At 39.6% G+C, this 20947-nt stretch overlaps 1 protein-coding gene across 1 annotated transcript in view; it reads right to left on the bottom strand.

The window, feature by feature from the left end:
• Window positions 1–2908: 2908 nt before the first annotated feature.
• Window positions 2909–20947, bottom strand: part of LOC140717072 (HEPACAM family member 2-like) — a 115346-nt gene continuing 97307 nt past the window's right edge. The window contains exon 7 of the mRNA XM_073030255.1: window positions 2909–4580. Coding sequence (XP_072886356.1) covers window positions 4452–4580 — 129 coding nt within the window. The 3' untranslated portion in view covers window positions 2909–4451. The remainder of the gene's footprint in view (window positions 4581–20947) is intronic.

The following is a 20947-nucleotide window of genomic DNA, read 5'->3' as shown; positions in this document are numbered from 1 at the left end:
CCCCTTTCTTTCTCTCTAGGCCTCCCATCCCATAATCCTTTTCCTTCTCCAGCTCTGTATCCCTTTCTCCAATCACCTTTCCAGCTCTTAGATTCACCCCCTCCCTTTTTGCTTTGTTCTATCATTTCGGATTTCCCCTCCCCCACCTACTTTTAAATCACTTTCTACCTTTTCTTTCAGTTAGTCCTGACGAAGAATCTGGGCCCGAAACGTCGACTGTGCTTCTCCCTATAGATGCTGCCTGGCCTGCTGCGTTCCACCAGCATTTTGTGTGTGTTGCTTGAATTTCCAGCATCTGCAGATTTCTTCCTATTTGCTAGATCACACTCCTTGTCTATGCCAGCAACTGAACCTCTTGACCACTTCTGTATGCTTTTATGCATTGAGCTGATGATTAGGTTTTGCATTAACGAGCAGGTATACAAAGTCCTTTATGAAGTGCAAGCGAGTGTTTAAATGTAATGTGCATAATACCAGAACAAGGAATATTTCCTTTCTGACTTTTACAGCAGCACTACACAACATGTTGAACTTCCTTGGCAAAAGTCAACATACAGGAACTATGAAGCCTTCGGAAAATATGTTGTTAGCATTCAGTTTTAGGGATATTCACATTAGGTTTTACATGGAAATAGTTAATTTGTTGTAGCATGCATTGCTTTTTTGTTTATAAAGCAAACCCAAAACATTAAAGGATCTTTAGGTGGTTGAATCACTTAGTCTCAAAGGAAGGCAAGTCCTTGACCAGATGATGTAGAGGTAGGAAATGTGAATTTTTGATTTTGAAAGGCTAGTGCTTACATCACTCACAACACAACAAATACATCCTAAGTACAAAATTATGACTACATGGCTTAAAGTCAAGTATGGAAGTTAAACAGATGTACACCTAGAAATGGGCTCTTCAGTAATCAGGTTTATGCCAACCACCAACTGCCCTGATTCGCTAATTCCAATTTATTCTCCCCACATTCCCATTAATTCTCTCCATATTTCTCTGATGGCAATTGATAGTGGCAAATTAACCTACCAATCTCTAGACCTTTAGCATGAGGGTGAAAATGGTAGCACCTGAAGGAATCCCATACTATCACCAGGAGACTATACAAACTTGCTCGGATAATGCCCAAGTTGAGGATCAAAGCCAAGTCATTGGAGCAGAGAAGCAGTACCACTACTGTCCTGTGGGTGTGTGCATTATACAGATTGTCGAGAGTCGTTTCCATTGTGATTGGTTAGTTTAGAAGCTGTAGATGCTTTTCATGTTGGATCACTGCCGGGTGTTCAGTTTCAAATCCTCTGGGTATATAAAATAGCACATGGAAGGGTCTTGATCACTTCTTCCTTTGTTAAAGGCAAGATTATTCGTGCACACTTTTAACTAAGTCTGCCTTTTGAGTGTAAGTATGTTTGCTGTGTATTCAGCGTTGTCACTTGGGCAATATAAATGTTTGGTCAGGTTGTTGTTGTTTCTGAATAAACTATTAATATACCTATTTGATCAATGGATTTCCTGTCTCACTTGCCAGACCTGTGAACCTGATTCAACATTACAACTACTAACTTCAATCTGTGTCACCAAATGTCCTACACTTTTAACCACCATTTGTTACATTGGCATTAGTGTATCAGTTTTTTATTCTATCCAGATCATAGAGTCAAAAGATAATACAGAATGAAACAGGTCTTCAGCTCCACTTGTCCAATGCACACATGGTGTCCCCAAGCTGATCCCTTTTGTCATATTTAGTCCATATCCCTCTATATCTCTCTTCCTCATGTACCTCTTCAACATCTCCTCAATGTTCTTAATTTTCTTGCCTCAACCACTTTCTCAGACAGCTCATTCCATATATGTACCATCACAAGCATGAAGATGTTGCCACCTGTCATCTTGAGCCCATCTCCTCTATTTTTAGATCCTCTTCCACAGCAAAAAAAAAAATGTGACTTCAGCATTTTCTGTCCATCATAAATTTGTATATCTCTGCAGGTTCACCCTTCAGCCTCCTACAATTGCAGGAATGTAGTCCTAGCCTAACCAAGATCTAAATGTAACTCAGGAAGTTGAGCTTTTGCAGCACCCTTGCAAATCTTCTCTGCACCATTCAGCTTAATGATGTCTGTCCAAAACAGTACAAAGTACTCCCTTTGCTCTCTCAGCAACATCTTGGACAATTGCAACCTAACATTCCAATTCATAGACAGCTGTAGGTCTTGTCACACACACATTATTTACTCAACTCTTTGTTAGCTACTGATTTATTATTTATGGAGCTAGAAAGGTTGAACATGTATTACTGGGAGCACTGGCAAATGGCTCAAACCTCCAGTGCCCCCTCTGTTTGCAACCCTATTGACCACAAGGTGACTTGCATTTGTTGCTTTGTTCTGGGAAGAAGAGAAATATCATAGTCAGTATGGAGACAGAATCAGGATCCAAAGTGTTGACTGCATGTGCAGTCAGAGCCAGAATTGAGTTTAGCAACACTGAGGGTCAGGAATGTTTGTAGAATTGGGAGCCACAGAATTGTCCAAAGTGTGCGCTGGGTGTGTTACCAGAGCTGGATTCAGGGTTGAAGCACTGAGTCAGGAATGTGAGTATCTTTACCTGGAAACTCAAGCTAAATGTTAAAAGCTGAAACCTACACAGAATGGAGTGTATCCATGGAGGGGTTGATGCTTTCTCCCATTGTATCCCTAGTGCCAATGTCAATGACCTTAATGGTTCTGCACATTTTTATGTTTGACTCAGGAACTATGAGCCCCTATCTCTCACATATTACAACTAAGTATGCATATATTGATAAATGGTTTAATATTTTCTCACGTGGAAAGATACAGTGACAATTTTAACTTGCATTCTCTTCACACAGATCAATTCATTACAACAGTGCATTAAGGTAGTACAAGGTAAAACTATTAGAGAATGCAGAATAAAGTAGTACAGAGAGTGTTGTGCAGACAAACAAGAAAGAGTCTACTTTATCCTACACATGATTATTCAATGGTCTTATAACAGCAGGATCAGAACCTGGTTCTACATGCTTCAGGCTTTTGTATCATCTGCCCTTTTGGGAAGGCACAGAAGAGAGAATCATAAACACAACAAATTCTGCAGATGCTGGAAATTGAAAGCAACACACACAAAATGCTGCAGGAACTCAGCAGCGTCTCAGCCAGAAACGTTGACTGTTCATTCATTTCCATAGACGCTGCCTGAACTGCTGAGCATTTTGCATGTATTGGGGAAGAGAGAATGTCCAGGCTGGTGGGCTCTTTGATTGTGCTGTCGGCTTTATTGAGACCGCATTAAATGAAGACAGCGGCCATGGTGCAAGGTTGGTTTCCAAGCTGTGACTATATATTTTTTTCAGTTTCTTGCGGTCATAGGCACAGTAAATATATTTGGCAATAGCATTAAAATTACAATGCTTCAAAAGCCGCCATGCATTATTTAGGATCCTCACTATCTAGTATATGCTCTGTTCTTATTACTACCATTGGGAAGGAGTTACAGGAACATTGTAAAAACAGATTCATTCACTGTGCCTTCAGATTTCTGTACGGTCAATCTACGTTTCTGTGCTATTCCTCTATTGCACTACCATATTTATTTATTTATTCATTCTTGTAATATAGTATGTTTTCACTGTACTGCTGTCACAAAACAATAATTTCAAAATATATGCCAGTGATAATCAATCTAATTCCAATTCTGATTATTAAAAACATATATTGCAAGTTTCATTTATTGTAAGTGAAGGTCACAATGAATACAGGTTTCATTGGTGAATGTGTATGAAAGAGAAAACATTGATGACAACTGGATCTTAGCCCATGCCTAAGCTCTTCCAATCTGGTCATTCAAATCCTCTTCGTAATACCAATACAAAGGTATTCCATTACAAATGCCTCCTTAGGCAGCAAGACAATATTTAAGCATACAGTATCATACATAAATACTTATAAAATATTCTGTTCTCATCTCCAATAGACTAAGATCACTGGGCAGAGAAAGAAATGTTCAGTAGACTACCAATATGCACCCGAATATTAGGAGGCCTGAACAGATTAGATATGGTAAAGTTATTTCCCATGGCAGGGGAGTCTAGGACAAGAGTGCACGACTTCAGGATTGAAGGACGTCCATTTAAGATAGAGGTGCAGAGAAATTACTTTAATAAGAAGGTGGTAAATCTGTGGAATTTGTTGCCACGAGTGGCTGTGGAGGCCAAGTCATCGGGTGCATTTAAGGCAGAGATAAATAGGTTCTTGATTAGCCATGACCTCAAAGGTTATGGGGAGAAGACAGGGGAGTGGGGATGACTGGAAGAATTCGATCAGCCCATGATAGAATGACGGAGCAGACTCGATGGGATAAATGGCCTATTTCTGCTCCTGTATCTAATGGTCTTATGCTTGCAGTGCCGATCATCTAAGCGAAAAAGTTATTTACGTGTGCTCTGCACAGTGGCATACTCGACTGTTTCTTTGGGAAAACGGATGTTCGTTTTTTCCTTGGTACATTCAGGCCACTGAAGTTCGGCATATGGTGTGCCAGCTTGTTCCTGTGTTTTCTATAAAAAAAGACAAACAATTTACTGAAGTGTACAATGCCATCAGCTCTTCACTGAATTATTTTTGAAGGACATAGGTAAACCAGCTGGTTTTCTACAATAATAAACAAGCTGCTCAGGGAACTCAGAGAATCAGGCAACATTTGTAGAGGGAATTAAACTGCTGACAGTTCATCTGGTCTGAGATTTTAACAGCAGTTCATCTCTGTCTTGTTTCATAGTTACCATTCATGATTGGCAATTGGCCAAATAATTCACTTGCATTAGAATGTCCTGATAGGGTGAGCACACTTACAGCAAGCAATTATTATAAATCTTCTGCGTTCTCATCAATATTTGCATTCCAGTATGCTTATTTTAGAGACAATATTTGCATCCTAAGATAACAGGACTAGTTCATGAGATCTAATAAGCTAATGTCCACTAAATTCAGCACAATTCTTTGATTTCGGGTATAAGAGGCCATCATTGCACTTGGGTAATGTATTAATGTGTTATTTCTAAATGTTACTAATTCCCTAACCTTTCCTATCAATGTATTTACTTGTGGTCCCATACTCATATACACTCAGAATCCTCTGCTTCTACAAAGCCTTTGTGAGAGCAAGAGCATATTGTGGGACTGCAACAATGTCCTTCAAGTAAATATACCCCAACACGTTTCACAGTCCTTTTCTATCAATAACTTCTAAGAAACATACAGATATATGAATTATGTGCAGTAGAAGGCCACGCAGACTGTCAAGCCTCTTCAACGTTGTATATAATTGTTGCTGATATGAGCACAACCTTAGCTCTGTATTGAATGGTAACCTTACATGCACTTGCCATCATACCTATCTGTTCCTACCTTAAAAGTTCTCAAAGATGCTGCATTCACCACTCTTTTAAGAAGAGTTCACAATCCTAGGGGAGAAAGAGATTGCCTCAACTCTGGTTTATTTTTAAACTGGGAACCTTACTTCTAGATTACAAATCTGAAAATTTCCTCTTTACATTCATCCTTCCTCGATCCCTTAAAATCTCAATGTTATCATCATCATCCCAATTAACTTCTGCAGGTACAAGCTTTACCTGTCCAAGATTTCCTCATAAGATATACTGCCTATTCTAACTCCTGAACCCTGTCTCTGTACTGCTTCCAGCACATTAATATCCATCCTTATATAAGGATTGGAATGCCTGCCCACCATTTATAGTAAATATAGAATATGCTGCTTCAAGGAGGCAACATCTATCATCAAAGCACCCGAACATCCAAGCTATACCATTTTCTCGTAGCAACCATCAGGAAGATTGGGCAAAACCCTGAAGTCCCATACCACCAGGTACAAATATAGCTACTTCCCTTCAACAATTTTGTTCTTTAACCAACTGACAAACCCTTATCATTCCAATTTGTTAACACTTTGACCACTTTGATCACTTTGCACTAAAATGAACTTCCCAAAGCTACTTATATGATGCTATGTGCCTATGATGATGTTGTTAGTAAGTTTTTCTTTGCACCTGTGCACACACGTACTAGTGCATATGATAATAAACAACTTTGATCTTGAGTTGAATTTCATCATTTCCCAATTCTATTGGCTTGAAAGATTCTCTGAGAGGTGCATCTCCATCAGGTCTTCATCCTGAAAAAAAATTCCTGAAGAATGCTGATAAACAGATCGTCAGTCAGCAATTGTGGAGCAAATTGTATAGTCAACATTTCAGGTCAAGCACTTCATTTGCCAGGTTGCAGGTATTTGCTAATTCTAGATCATCTTCTCATTTTGACAGGCATCTCAGCACCTGACCCTGTTTAGGCTATTAGAATGGTCAGAGCATCACTCTCTGCCACTGTTAGATTTCTGAGAAGGCAACCACTCCATTGTAAAAAGCATAATATTTTTGTAAAAACCAAAACTTCTTGCTAACACTGTCTCAAAGAAAAAATATTGATCCTTGATCACTCTGCAGTGATGGTATCTGAGGAGAGCAGGTTGCTCCTGTGGCTAGACTCCATGAAACATGCTGGGAAACTGCTTATAGACTCACAACATAGCATTTCATTGCCATTACACACTGCAGCTCAATACCCACTCAACATAAGCAGTTTTCCAGCATATTTTATGGAGTCTAGCCCCAGGAGCAACCAGTAAGAATCACTGGTGTACTTCTGCAGCTCACAAATTGCATCCAACTCTGAAACAGTGACACATGCACAAACTTTGCAACAGTTTCCTGACTTTTTGCAGTTCAGTAAAAATATTCCTTTTATTTGTTCACTCTTGTGATACGGGTTTTATGATAAGGCTAGTATTTTTGTCATTGCTAATTGCCCTTCCAAAGGTAGCAGAAAACCAAACTCTTGAACCTCTGCAGTGCTTCTAATACAGATTCCGTCTGGTGTGAAAAGTGCTGCATTCAGCATCTGTAACTTGAGGTTGAGCCTGCAAGGTGGCGGTGTTCCCCTTTTAATATTCTTTCTGTCTGGTAATCAAGCCCAGGCTTGGAGAGTGCTGTCAACATAATCAAAGCACGTCATTGCTGTATGTTTCGTAGTCAGTGTCTGCCAAAGATGCAGGGGAGGATGCATTGTGATACTGATTCAGCAAAGGGATGTGAACAGATTGAGTGAGAAGAACAAAGACTAGCAAATGGAGTTTATAGTGAGGAAGTAAAAAAACTTGCACTTAGTTAAGATATGTCAAAAATGACAGATTGTTATTTATAGTAAATGGAGAGAAATGGAAGAAGTGCAGTGGGAACTAGGTGTACTAATGCATGAATCAGAAAATGACAGAAGGAATGTCCAACAGGTAGCCCAGAAGGCAAATGATGTTTTGATCTTCAAGGCAAAGGGATTAGGAGTTTAAATAAAAGAGAAAATTTGTTTCACTTGTACAGTATGTTGGTTAGACTACAATGGATTGCTGAATATAGTTTTGGTCCATAAGACATGGGAGAAGAATTAGGTTATTAAACCAATCGAACTTGCTCCACCATTTGATTGTGGCTGATTCACTTTTCCCTCTGAACCCTATTCTCCTGCCTTCTCCTAGTAAACTTTGTTTGATGCCCTCACTAATTAAGTACCTATCAACCACCACTAGCTTGGCCTCCACAGCCATCTGTGGCACTGAATTCCACAGATTCACTCTGACTAAAGAAATTTCCCCTTACCTCCTTTCTAAAGAGACATGCTTCGTTTCTGAGTCTGTGTCCTCTGCTCCGAGACTCTACCACTATTTGAATCATCCTTTGCACATCCCCTCTGATCAGGACTTTCAATATTTGGCAGGTTTCAAGGAGAAACAATCATTCTTTTAAATTCCAGCAAGCATGGGCCCAGAATTATCAAACACTCTTCGTACATTAACCCCTTCATTCCAGGGATCATTCTCATAAACCTCTTCTTTACCTTCTCCAATGCCAACAAATTCCCTTTTCTTAGCTGTGTTGCCCAGAACTGCTCACTATAGTCCAACTGCAGTGACCAAGGACTTCTAAACCTGAAGAATTACATGTCCTTATATATTCTGGTTCTCTTGAAATTAACGCTCACATTGCAACATTGCAATTTACTTCCTTACTACCAACTCAGCCTGTAAATTAACCTGTAAGGAATTCTGCAGTAGGAATCCCAAGTCCTCTTGCACATCCAATTTCTGAATTTGATCCCCATTTAGAAAATAGACAATGCCTTTATTCTTTCTACCAAAGTGCATGACAATCATAGCCTTTATTCCAAATGGCATTTTTGTTGCCCATTCTCCTAATTAAACCACAAGACTATAAGACATAAGAGCAAAATTAGGCCATTTGGCCCATCGACGCTACTCCACCATTCAATCATTGCTGATCAGATCTTCCCCTCCTCAGCCCCACTCCACAGCCTTCTTCCCATAATCTTTAATGTCATGGCCAATCAAGAACCTATCAAACTCTGCCTTAAATACAACCAATCATTTGGCCTCCCCAGCTAGACATGGTAACAAAATTCCAGAAATTCACCACCATCAGGCTAAAGAAATTTCCCTACATTTCTGATATAAATGGACACCCATCTACCCTGACGATATGCCGTCTTGTCTTAGACTCCCACCCCCAGGGGAAAATACTTTTCACATCCACTCTGTCTATGTCATTCAACATTTGAAAGGTTTCAATGAGTCGTCCCCCCCATCTTTCGAAATTCCAGTGAGTACAGGCCCAGAGCCATCAAACGTTCCTCATATGATAATCCTTTTGTTCACAGAATTATCCCTGTGAACCTTCTCTGAACTCTCTCCAAATCCAGCACATTTTCTCTTAGATAAGGAGCCCAAAACTGTTCACAATACTCAAGGTGAGGCCTCACCAGTTCCTTGTAAAGCCTTAGCATCACATCCCTGCTCTTAAATGCTAGACCTCTTGAAATGAATATTAACATTGCATTTGTCTTCCGCACCACTGACTCAACCTGCAAGTTAACCTTTAGGACATTCTAGACAAGGATGCTTAATTCCCTTTGCATCTCACATTATGGATTTTCTCCCATTTAGAAAATAGTCTGCACATCCATTTCTTACACCAAAGTGGATGACCATGCATTTTCCAACATTGTTTCATCTGCCACTTTCTTGCCCATTCTCCAAATCTGTCTAAGTCATTCTGCAGCCTACTTGTTTCCTCAACATTACCTGCCCCTCCACCAATCTTTGTTCATCTGCAAGCTTGGCAACCAAGCCATTTATCTCATCATCTAAATGATTGATTGCAACATAAAATGTAGTGGTCCTAACACAGAGCCCTGGAGAACATCACAGGTCACTAGCAGTTAAATTGAAAAAAGATCATTCTACTCCCACTTCCAGTCTCGCTCCTTTTTAAAGAGCGGAGTTATAGTCCTCCAAACTCATGCTAGAGTCCAGTAATTCTTCAAAAAACATTACTAATGCCTCAACAACCTCTACCGCTACCTCTTTCAGAACCTGAGTGTGCAGTTCACCTGGCCTGGGTGACTTTAGCAACTTTAGCTCTTTCATCTTTTATAGCACCATTATTGTTGCAATTGTAAATGCATGCACTTATCTTCCCTCACACCCTTCAACATCTGCCACACCGCAAGTGTCTTCCACAGTGAATACCAATGCAAAATACTCATTTCGTTCATCTGCCATCTCCTTGGCACCCGCTATTACTTCACTAGCCTCATTTTGTAACAATCCTATATACACTCTCATTTCTCTTATTTTTTATATAGAACATAGAATAGTACAGCACATTACAGGCCCTTCAGCCCACAATGTTGTGCCAACCCTCAAACCCTGCCTCCCATGTAACCTTATAACCTCCCATATATACTGCATATATACTGCATATATATGGGATGTTAGTATATAAGCTCCCATTACATACTTGTAAATGGTTTTTCTATCTAACTTGATGTTGTTTGCTAGCTTGCTTTCATATTTCATCTTTTCCCTCCTTATGATTCTTTTAGTTTTGTTCTGAAAGTTTTTAAAAGCTTCCCAATCCTCTGTCTTGCCACTAATTTTTGTTTTTGCTCTATGCCTTCTCTTTTGCTTTTACATAGGCTTTCACTTCCCTTGTCAGCCACGGTTGTACGATATTACCATTTGAGTATTTATTTGTTTTTGGAATACATCTATCCTAAACCTTCCTCATTTTTCCCAGAAGCTCAAGCCATTGCTACTCTGTTGTCATCCCTGCCAGCATCTCCTTCCAATTTACTTTGGCCAACTCCTTTCTCATACCACTGTAATTTCCTTTACTCCACTGCTATGTCAGAAATTACTTTCTCCCTGTCAAATTTCAGGCTGAATTCAATCATATTGTGATCCCTGCCACCTGATGCTCCTTTACGTTAAATTGCCTAACACCCCTGGTTCATTACAATACACCCAATCCAGCATAACTGATCCCCTGCTAGGCTCAATGATAAGATGCTCTAAAAAGCCACCTCATAGGCTTTCAACAAATTAACTCTTGAGATCCATTACCAACCTAATATTCCAAAACTGCCTGCATGTTAAATTCACCTTTACTGTCATAACATTTCTCTTTTTACATGCCTTTTCTATTTCCATTCTTTTCAGTAGTCTCCATCCCTGATACTGTTTGGAGGCCTGTATATAACTGCATTCAGGGTCAGGGTACACTTGCGGTTTCTTAACTAAACCCACAAGGATTCAACATCTTGCAATCCTATGTCATATCTTTCTATTGTTTTGATGCTATTCTTTACCAGCAGTGCCACACCAACCCTCTATCTACCTTCTTATCCCTCTGATGCAATCTATAACTTTGGACATTCATCTCCCAACTACATCCATCCTTCAGCCATGATTCAATGATAGCCAAAACATTATACCCAACCATCTGTAAAGGTGCAAGCAGATCGTTCATCTTATTTATAATACTCCGAGCACTGAGATATAACACTTTGAGTACTATATTTGCTGCCCTTTTTGATTCAGCATCCCTACTGCACTGATACTCACTCTGCTGGCTGTAATGTGCCATCATCTGCCTGCCCTTCCTAACTCTCTAGCTGCAAGCTATCACTCCTATCCAGAGACCCTTCACTCTGTTTCCAATTCCCATGCCAAATTAGTTTAAATCCTCCCCAACAGCCCCAACCCATCCCCTTGCACCAGCTTCTCAGCCACGCATTTATCTGCCAAATCATCCTGTTTCTACCCTTACAGGTAGAAATTCAGAATTTACTTAACTGAAAATACTACTTCTCAGCTTTCTACTGTGCACTCTTCAGTTCCTCTTTGCTTTTCCTTCCTATGTCATTGGTAGCAATATGTACCAAGACATTTGGCTACTCCCCCTCCAAAGCACTGTGGATGTGATCCGAGACGTCCCTGACACTAGCACCTGGGAGGCAACATACCATCCGGGTGTCCCGTTCACGTCCACAGAATCTATCTGTTCCTCTGCGTAATGAGTCCCCCATCACTACCACTCCCCTCTTCTCATTCTTTCCCTTCTGCACCACAAACCCATGCTCAGTGCCGGTAACCTGGTCTCCATGGCACTCCCCTGGGAAATCATCCCCACAACAGCATCCAAAATGGTATATCCATTATTAAGGGAAATGGCCACATGGGTGCTCTGTGCTAACTACCTATTCACCATCCTATTCCTTCTCCTGACAGTCATCCAGCTACCCACCTCCTGTAACTTAGGGGTGACTATTTCTCTGTAACTCTGATTGATTATCCTCTCACTCTCCCACACAAGACAAAGGTCATCCAGTTGCTGCTTCAGATTCCTAACATAGTCTTCTCGGATACATTTCACACAGATGTAGTTGCCTGGGAGACTCTGGGTCTCCCAGAACTCCAACATCCGGCATAAAGAACACACAATGGCCATTTAAACTACATACACTAAGTACCCCTGACACAGTAAGAAAAAAGGGAAAGTTAACAGAACCTTGCCCAGAGCTGAAGCCTCATTTGAGCTAATCTGTCCAAGTCTTTCTGCAGACTCCCTGCCCTCCACTTTGTATCATCCGTAACCTCGGCCATGAAGGTCATCCAGATCATTAACATATAACGTGAAATGGAGAGGTATAGAGTGTGGTTAAAAATAAAATGGAAGCAAATGTTAAAAAAGAGAAGAGTAAGGATGGAATGCAAAAAGTCAAGTGCGTAAGAGACAAGATTTCTAGATTTTAAAGGCACAATGAATGTAAGGGCACTTTATCTGAATGCTAGTAGCATTCACGACGAAGGCAATGAACCTGTGCCCCAAATCAGTATGAAGGGGTATGATTTCATGGTCATTACAGAAACATGGCTGCAGGGTGAAGAGAATTGGGAATTAAGTATCCAAGGATATCAGATAATATGGAATGATAGACAGGAATGTAACAGAGGTACGGTAGCACTCTTAATTAAGGATGACTTCAGAGTAACAGTGAGAGACAATATAAGATCAAAGGAGCAGCATGTTGAATCCATCTGGGTAGAGATTAGGAATAGTAAAGCAAAAGAAAATCACTGGTGGGAGCTGTCTATAGGCCATTGAATAACAACATTACAGTGGCACAGGCAATGAACCAAGAACTATCTGAAGCATGTAAGAATGGACCAGCAGTTATTGTGGGGGACTTTATCTTGCACACAGATTGGGTGAATCAAGCTGGTCAAGGCAGTCTTGAGGAAGACTTCATAGAGTTCATACCTGATCACTTTCTTGAATGGCGTGTTACTGACACAACAAGGAAACATATCACCTTGGATCTAGTCTTGTGCAATGAGACAGGTAAAATTAGCAATCTGGTGTCAGGAATCCTCTTGGAAAGAGTGATCATAGTATGACTGAGTTTCTCTTACCAATGGAGGGTGCAATAATTTGACATAAAATCAGTATATTATGCCCAAACAAGGGAGACTACAACAGGATGAAGGAGGTGTTGGATCGGGAGGACTGGGAACCCAGATTATATGGTGGGATGGTTGAGGAACAGTGGAAAACTTTGAAAGAGATTTTTCATGGTGCTCAACAAAAGTATATTCCAGTTAAAAGCAAGGACAGTGGGGAGAACCAGCAATGGATAACGAAGGAAATAAAGGAAGGTGCCAAACTAAAAGCTCTTGTGTACAGAGTCACAAAGATAGTGGGAAACTGGAAGATTGGGAAAACTTTAGAAAGCAACAAATAACCACTAAGCGAGCAATAACGATAGGCCAGATAGATTATAAAAATAAACTAGCACAAATTACAAAAACAGATGGTAAAAGTTTTCATAATTATATAAAGTGAAAGAGGGTGGCCAAAGTGAATGTAGGACAAGAAGGTGGAATTGATATTGTGCAATGAGGAAATGTCTGAGGCTTTGAATGACTACTTTGTGTCGGTATTTACAGTGGAGGACACATCTCATATGCCAAAGATAGATGATTTGGATGCGATGGGAGGTGAGGATGTTGATACAACAGCTATCACTAAGAAGGTAGTACTAAGCAAACTTGTGGGTCTAAAGATAGACAGATCCCCTGATGCTGAAAGGGGTACTGAAAGAAATGACAGAGGTTATAGTAGAGGCTTTGGTAATAATTTATCAAACTTCTCTGGAATCTAGGCAGGTCCTGGCAGATTGGAAGAAGTTGAATGTCACACCACTGTTGAAGAAAGGGTGGGAAAATGCTTGAAGATATCATTTAAAAAATAGCAAGGTACCTGGAAAGAAATGGATCTATCATGCAGACACAGCATGGATTCAACAAAGGCAAGTCCCATTTGACAAACTTACTGGAGATCTTTGAGGATATAACAAATGCAGTGGACAGAGGGTACAGATGGACATTATTTTCTTGGATTTCCAGAAGGCGCTTGATAAGGTGACTTATCCATAAGATAAGGATGCATAGAGTTGCGGGTGATGTATTAATATCGATAGAGCTCTGGTGAACCAATAGAGAGCAGAGAGTTTGGATACATGGGTGTTTCTCTGCTTGGCAATTAGTGCTAAGTGGTGTGCCACTGGGGTCGGTGCTGGGCAGGTCCTGGCAGATTGGAAGAAGGTGAACATCATGCCACTGTTAAACAAAAGGATGTTGGCAAAAGGCAGGTAACTATAGGCTAATTAGTTTAACATCTATAGTTCGGAAAATGCTTGAAGATATCATTAAAGAAGAAATAGCAAGGTATCTGAAAGAAGTGGATCCATCATTTTTGTAGGTTGTATTTTCCTTGTCGTTTAGAATAAAGGAAGTAGAACATACACCCAGTGGTCACTTTATTAGACAAATCAGCATGCTTGCTCATTAAAGCAAATATCTAATCAGCCAAACTTGTGGCAGCAACTCATTGCATAGAAACAAGCAGATGTGGTCAAGAGATTCAGCTGGTGTTCAGACCAAACATCAGAATGTGGAAGAAATGTAATCAAAGTGACCTTGATCATGAAATCATTGTTGGTGCCAGATGGGGTGTTGGAGTATCTCAGAAATGGCTAATATCGTGGCATTTATACACATGGCAATCTCTAGAGTTTACAGAGAATGGGGTGAAAACCAAATACATCCAGTGAGCGGTGCTTCTGTGGGTAACAACAACTTGTTAATGAGAGCGGTCGGAGATACAATGCCCAGACTGGTTCTATCTGATGGAAAGGTGACAGTAACTCAAATAACCACACATTATAACAGTGGTATGCAGAGCATCTTGAAATGCAAAACATGTCGAACCTTGAAGTGCATGGGCTACAGTGGCAGATAACTACAGACATGCACTCAGAGGCTACTTTATTAGCTACAGGAAGTACCTAATGAAGTGGAAACTGTGTGTGCAACAGTACAGTACAGACCTATCAGCTGATGATGTTGTGCCAACCTATATAAACATACTCCACAAACATTCTAACATTTCACTCATACACAGCTCATTACTCTCCATTTTTCTTACAGCCATGTGCATACCTAAGAGTCTCTTAAATATCTCTATTTGTATAAGCTCTAGCACCAGCTCCAGAAATGCATCCCAGGTACCTACCACTCTCTGTGCAAAAGAAACTACCTCAAACTGGATTTATTAAAAATTGTTATTCACATTTTAATATTCAAAGTTTGCTAAATATTATTTATTCCCCCTCAGTTAAAGAATCTGAATGTATTGTGTTTCTGGATGCAGAGAAAGCTTTTGACAGGGTGGAATGGCCTTATTTGTTTCAGGTTTTGAAGAGGTTTAATTTCGGTCCAGGATTTATTTCCTGGATCAAACTGATTTATCAAGCCCTGTTGCTGCGGTTATAACTAATAATCAAAAGTCTCCATATTTTAGATTATATAGAGGAACCCGTCAGGGTTGTCCTCTCAGTCCTTTATTATTTAATTTGGTTTTAGAACCACTTGCTAATGCTCTTACGGATTCTAATTCTGTACAGGGTATTAAGAGAGGGGATAAACTACATAAGGTTTCATTATATGCGGATGATTTATTAGTTTACAGTTCAGACCCTAGGAAATCTATTCCTTTTATGTTATCTATATTTACTGAATTTAGTATTTTCCCTGGATATAAACTAAACTTACATAAAAGTGAATTATTTCCTATTAATAATTACTCTGATTATTATGATCAAATACCTTTTTAATATTGCTAAAATTATTTTATTTACCTTTGTATTAAAATTACTAAAAATTTTAAAGACGTATATAAGTATAATTTCTTTCCTCTGATTGAATATACACAAGAAACCTTTTCCAAATGGTCGCCTATGTTGATGTCATTAATTGGTCGAATAAATGCTATAAAAATGGTCATTTTACTGAAATTTTATATACATTTCAAGCGGTTCCATCCTTTGTTCCAAAAATGTTTTTTGATAGAATAGATTCCATGATCCTGTCATACACTTGGAATAATAAACGCTCCACAGTGAATAAATCTTTATTGCAAAAATTAAAAAAAAGATGGAGACTGGTGTTACCAAACTTTCGATTTTATTATTGGGCAATTAATATTCATTATATCTCCTTTTGAATTCATGTTATAGATAATCAGGACTGTCCTTCATGGTTACATTTAGAGGAGAATTCGGTAAGGGAGATTTCTTTAGCTTCTTTATTAGGAGATCCTCCTTTTTTGTTCTCCAGGATAGGTAGACAAGATTTTAGTCCTATTGTTAAACATACTTTAAAAAATTGGTTTCAGTTTCATAGATTTTTTGATTTAAATAACTTTGACTCTCTAGTAATATCCATTTTAACTTTTTCTTTAAACCATCAACTCTGGATAAGACTTTTTTAATATGGAAAACTAAGGGAATAAAAACTTTAGAGATTTGTTTTTAGAGGACTGTTTAATGTCTTCTTCGCAGCTAGTGGATAAATATGATATATCTAATGCACATTTTTAGATACTTACAAGTTAGGAATCTTTTATCTGATATTTACCGAATTATCCATTTGTTCATTTACCAAATATGATATATGCTATTTTTCAGCTTAAACCATTTCAAAAATGATTGATAGCTATTATATATAAACAGTTAATGAATGCATGTATGATGCCTAATGATAAGGTTAAACATGCCTGGGAAATGGAACTTCAGCATTTACTTTCGGATGATCAATGGAGTAAAATTTATTATTTAGTTAACAATTCATCTATCTGCGCACGTCACTCCCTAATTCAGTTTAAGATAGTACATATGTCAAAAGATAAACTAGTGCATTTTTTTTCTAATATAAGCCCCACATGTGACAGATGCAACACTGAGGTGGCTATTTTAACTCATATGTTTTGGTCCTGTGCAAAGTTAAATAATTTTTGAAGGGATGTTTTTAGAATGTTATCAAAAGTAGTAGGTGTGGACTTACAACCTAATTCACTTATGGCAATTTTTGGGATTATTCCAAAGGAAACAGGAAGTGTTCCTGCTTCCGCTCAACATGTGATAGCCTTTTCAACTTTATGGGCTAGGAGAGCTATCTTGTTATATTGGAAAGATTCTAATCCACCTATTGTTTATCTTTGGCTCTCCTCCATTATGTCCTGTTTAAGTTTGGAGAAAATTAGAAGTCAGACGTTTGACACATCTTTTAATTTTGAGCAAACCTGGTGACCTTTTATTCAATATTTTCATATAATCTAATTATTTTTCTTTCTCTTTTTTAGGTAATTTTTTTCTTTCTTTTTTCCCATCTATCTCTGCGAAGTTTCAGAACTGCACAGAAGGATTTTTTTTTTCTCTCTTTTATAATTTTATCCTCAAATGGACTGCCCAGTCTCTTTTTTTGTTTGTTTTAGGTTAGTTTACTGGGGGATTTTTTCCCCTTTATTATAAAAAATTTCCAGACTTTTTTTTGTATGAATTGCCAAGAGGAGTTGTGGTTCCTTGTTTATACACATTAGCCTAATATTTCAATTATATAACACTGACAGTATATATCCCTTTCGTTGTTTGTACCTTTATTGCATTATGTATTTGATATAACTTCTCCTTTGATTTGTAGCCATTCATTTTTGTTTTAAAAATCAATAAAAAAAGATTGAAAATGAAAAGAAAAATGACAAACTACCTCTGGTAGCTCTCCAGAGCTTTCCTCCATCGACCTGAGATGCATGTCCTCTAGAATGAACCATTGCAACCGTGGGTGTTGGCTCTCCTGTCTATGCCTTTCATAATCTTATATACATCTATCAAATCACCTTTCAGTCTCCTTCACTCCAAGAGAAAAGCACTAGTTCACTCAGCCTATCCTCACGAGACAGACGGCATTTTGGTAAATCTTCTCTGCACCCTCTCCAAAGTTTCTACGTCCTTCCAAAAACACAACCAGAAATACTTGATTTGATTTAAATCGAAGCAAGAGACGGAGAGGGAAGACGTAAAAGAAGCTCGGAGACAAGCTTTTTTTTTAACTGATCGGGGCAAAGAGGCTAGACTGCGCAGGCGTCAAAGGTTTAAAAGAAAGACCGTCATATACAGCGGCCATTGTCGTAGTGACCATCATCAGAGTGGACTGAGGCAGAGTGGGACGGCTTTGGGTCAATCAGGCAGAGGCAAGGTTGAATGGGGCACGACTGCGCAAGCGTGTGAAAGTCGGCCTCTGAGATCGACGGGGGAATTTTAAAAAGCAAGCAGAGGCTGAGTACGAGCTTCACTCCAGGTGAGGTAAGGCAGGGTAAGCTCCTTTAATTAATCTAATGAGTTTAGGAGTAGGTAATGGAGGCTGCAGTTAGGGCAGTTGAGTGCTCCGTTTGCAGTATGTGGGAAGTCAGGGCGAGCACAGCTGTCCCTGATGACTACACCTGCAAAAGGTGCATCCAGCTGCAGCTCCTGACAAACTGTGTTAGGGAACTGGAGCTGGAGCTGGATGAACTTTGGATCATTCGGGAGGCAGAGGCAGAAATAGACAGGAGTCAGGAGACAGGTAGTTGGGTGACTGTCAGGAGAGGGAACGGGAATAGACAGGAAGAGCATAGCACCCCTGTGGCCATTCCCATCAACAATAAGTATACCGTTTTGGATACTGTTGTTTGGGATGACCTTCCAGGGACAAGTTACAGTGGTTGCGTCTCTGGCACCGGCACTGGACCCTCAGCTCAGTAGGGAAGGAGGGAAAAGTGGAGAGCAGTAGTGATAGGGGATTTGATAGTTAAGGGGACAGATAGGAGGTTCTGTGGAAGAGATCGAGAATCCTGGATGGTCTGTTGCCTCCCTGATGCCAGGCTCCACGATATCTCGGATCGAGTTCTCAGTATTCTCAAGAGGGAGGGTGAGCAGGGAGATGTCATGTTCCATGTAGGGCCCAATGACATGGGTAGGAAGAGTGAGGAGGTCCTGAAAGGTGAGTTTAGGGAGCTAGGTGCCAAGTTAAAGGATAGGACTTGCAGGATAGCAATCGCAGGACTGCTACCAGTGCCACGTGCAGGTGGGTTTAGAAATAGTAAGAATGTGCAGATCAACATGTGGCTGAAGACATGGTGCAGGAGGGAGGGCTTCAGATTTACAGATAATTGGGCAGTTTTCCAGGGAAGGTGGGACCTGTTCCGGCCAGATGGTTTACATCTGAACTGGAGGGGGACAGATATTCTTGCAGGTAGGTTTGCTAGAGAGCCTCCAGTGGATTTAAACTAGATACGAGGGGGAAGGGGAACCAGAGTGTGAGAACAGATGTATGGGAGAAGGATGAAAAAGAAGACAGTAAAGTTCTTTGTACTGTTAGAGATAAACAAAGAGAAAGAGGTGGAGAATTTCTTAAATGATTTATTTTAATGCTAGGAGCATTGTAAGAAAGATGGAAGAGCTTAGAGCATGGACCGATACCTGGAAATATGATGTTGTAGCTATTAGTGAAACATGGTTGCAGGAGGGGTGTGATTGGCAACTAAATATTCCTGGATTTTGTTGCTTCAGGTGTGATAGAATTGGAGGGACAAGAGGGGGAGGTTTTGAATTGCTTTACAGAGAAACTATTACAGCGGTCCTTTGGCAGGATAGATTAGGGTGTTCGTCTAGGAAGGCCATTTGGGTGGAATTGAGGAATGGGAGAGGTGTAGTAACACTTATAGGGGTGTATTATAGACCACCTAATGGGGAGTGAGAATTGGAGAGGCAAATTTGCAAGGAGATAGCAGATATTTGTAGAAAGCCCAGGGTTGTGATTGTGGGAGATTTTAATTTTCCACACATAGACTGGGAAGCCCATACTGTAAAAGGGATGGATGGTTTGGAGTTTGTAAAAAGTGTGCAGGACAGTTTTTTGCAGCAATACATAAAGGAACCAACTAGAGAAGGGGCAGTGTTGGGTCTTCTGTTAGAGAATGAAATAGGTCAGGTGACGGAGGTATGTGCTGGGGAGCGCTTTGGGTCCAGTGATCACAATGCCATTACTTTCAATTTAAATATGCAGAAGGATAGGACTGGACCCAGGTTTGAGATTTTTTATTGGTGGAAGGCTAACTTTGAGGAGATGCAAAAGGATTTAGAAGGAGTGGATTGGGACAATTTGTTTTATGGGAAGGATGTAATACAGAAATGGAGGTCATTTAAAGGTGAAATTTTGAGGGTACAGAATCTTTAAGTTCCTGTTAGGTTGAAAGGAAAGGTTAACATTTTGAGAGAGCCATGGTTTTCAAGGGATATTGGAAACTTGGTTAGGAAAAATAGAGATATCTACAATAAATATAGGCAGCATGGAGTAAATGAGGTGCTCAAGGAATATAAAGAATGTAAGAAGAATCTTAAGAAAGAAATTAGAAAAGCTAAAGGAAGATATGAGGTTGCTCTGGCAAGTAAGGTGAAAATAAATCCAAAGGGTTTCTACAGTAATATTAATAGCAAAAGGATAGTGAGGGATAAAATTAGTCCCTTAGAGAATCAGAGTGGATGGCTATGTGTGTAGCTGAAAGAGATGGGAGAGATTTTGAACAATTTCTTTTCTTCGGTATTCAATAAGGAGAAGGATATTGAATTGTGTAAGGTAAGGGAAACAAGTAGGGAAGTTATGGAAACTATGATGATTAAAGAGGAGGAAATACTGGCACTTTTAAGGAATAAAAAAGTGGATAAATCTCCAGATCCTGACAGGATATTCCCTAGGACCTTGAGGGAAGTATGTGCAGAAATAACAGGAGCTCTGACAAAAATATTTCAAATGTCATTAGAAACGGGGATGGTGCTGCAGGATTGGGATATTGTTCATGTGGTTCCATTGTTTAAAAAGATTTCTAAGAGTAAACCTAGCAATTACAGGCCTGTCAGTTTGATGTCAATGGCAGATAAATTAATGCAACATATATGAGATGGGATATATAATTATCTGAATAGACAGGGTCTGATTAGGAACAGTCAGCATGGATTTGTGCGTGGAAGGTCATGTCTGAAAAGTCTTACTGAATTTTTTGAA

This window comes from Hemitrygon akajei, chromosome 2 (assembly GCF_048418815.1).
Source record: "Hemitrygon akajei chromosome 2, sHemAka1.3, whole genome shotgun sequence".
Classification (NCBI taxonomy): Eukaryota; Metazoa; Chordata; class Chondrichthyes; order Myliobatiformes; family Dasyatidae; genus Hemitrygon; species Hemitrygon akajei.
This window is presented reverse-complemented; position numbering and strand designations above follow the sequence as displayed.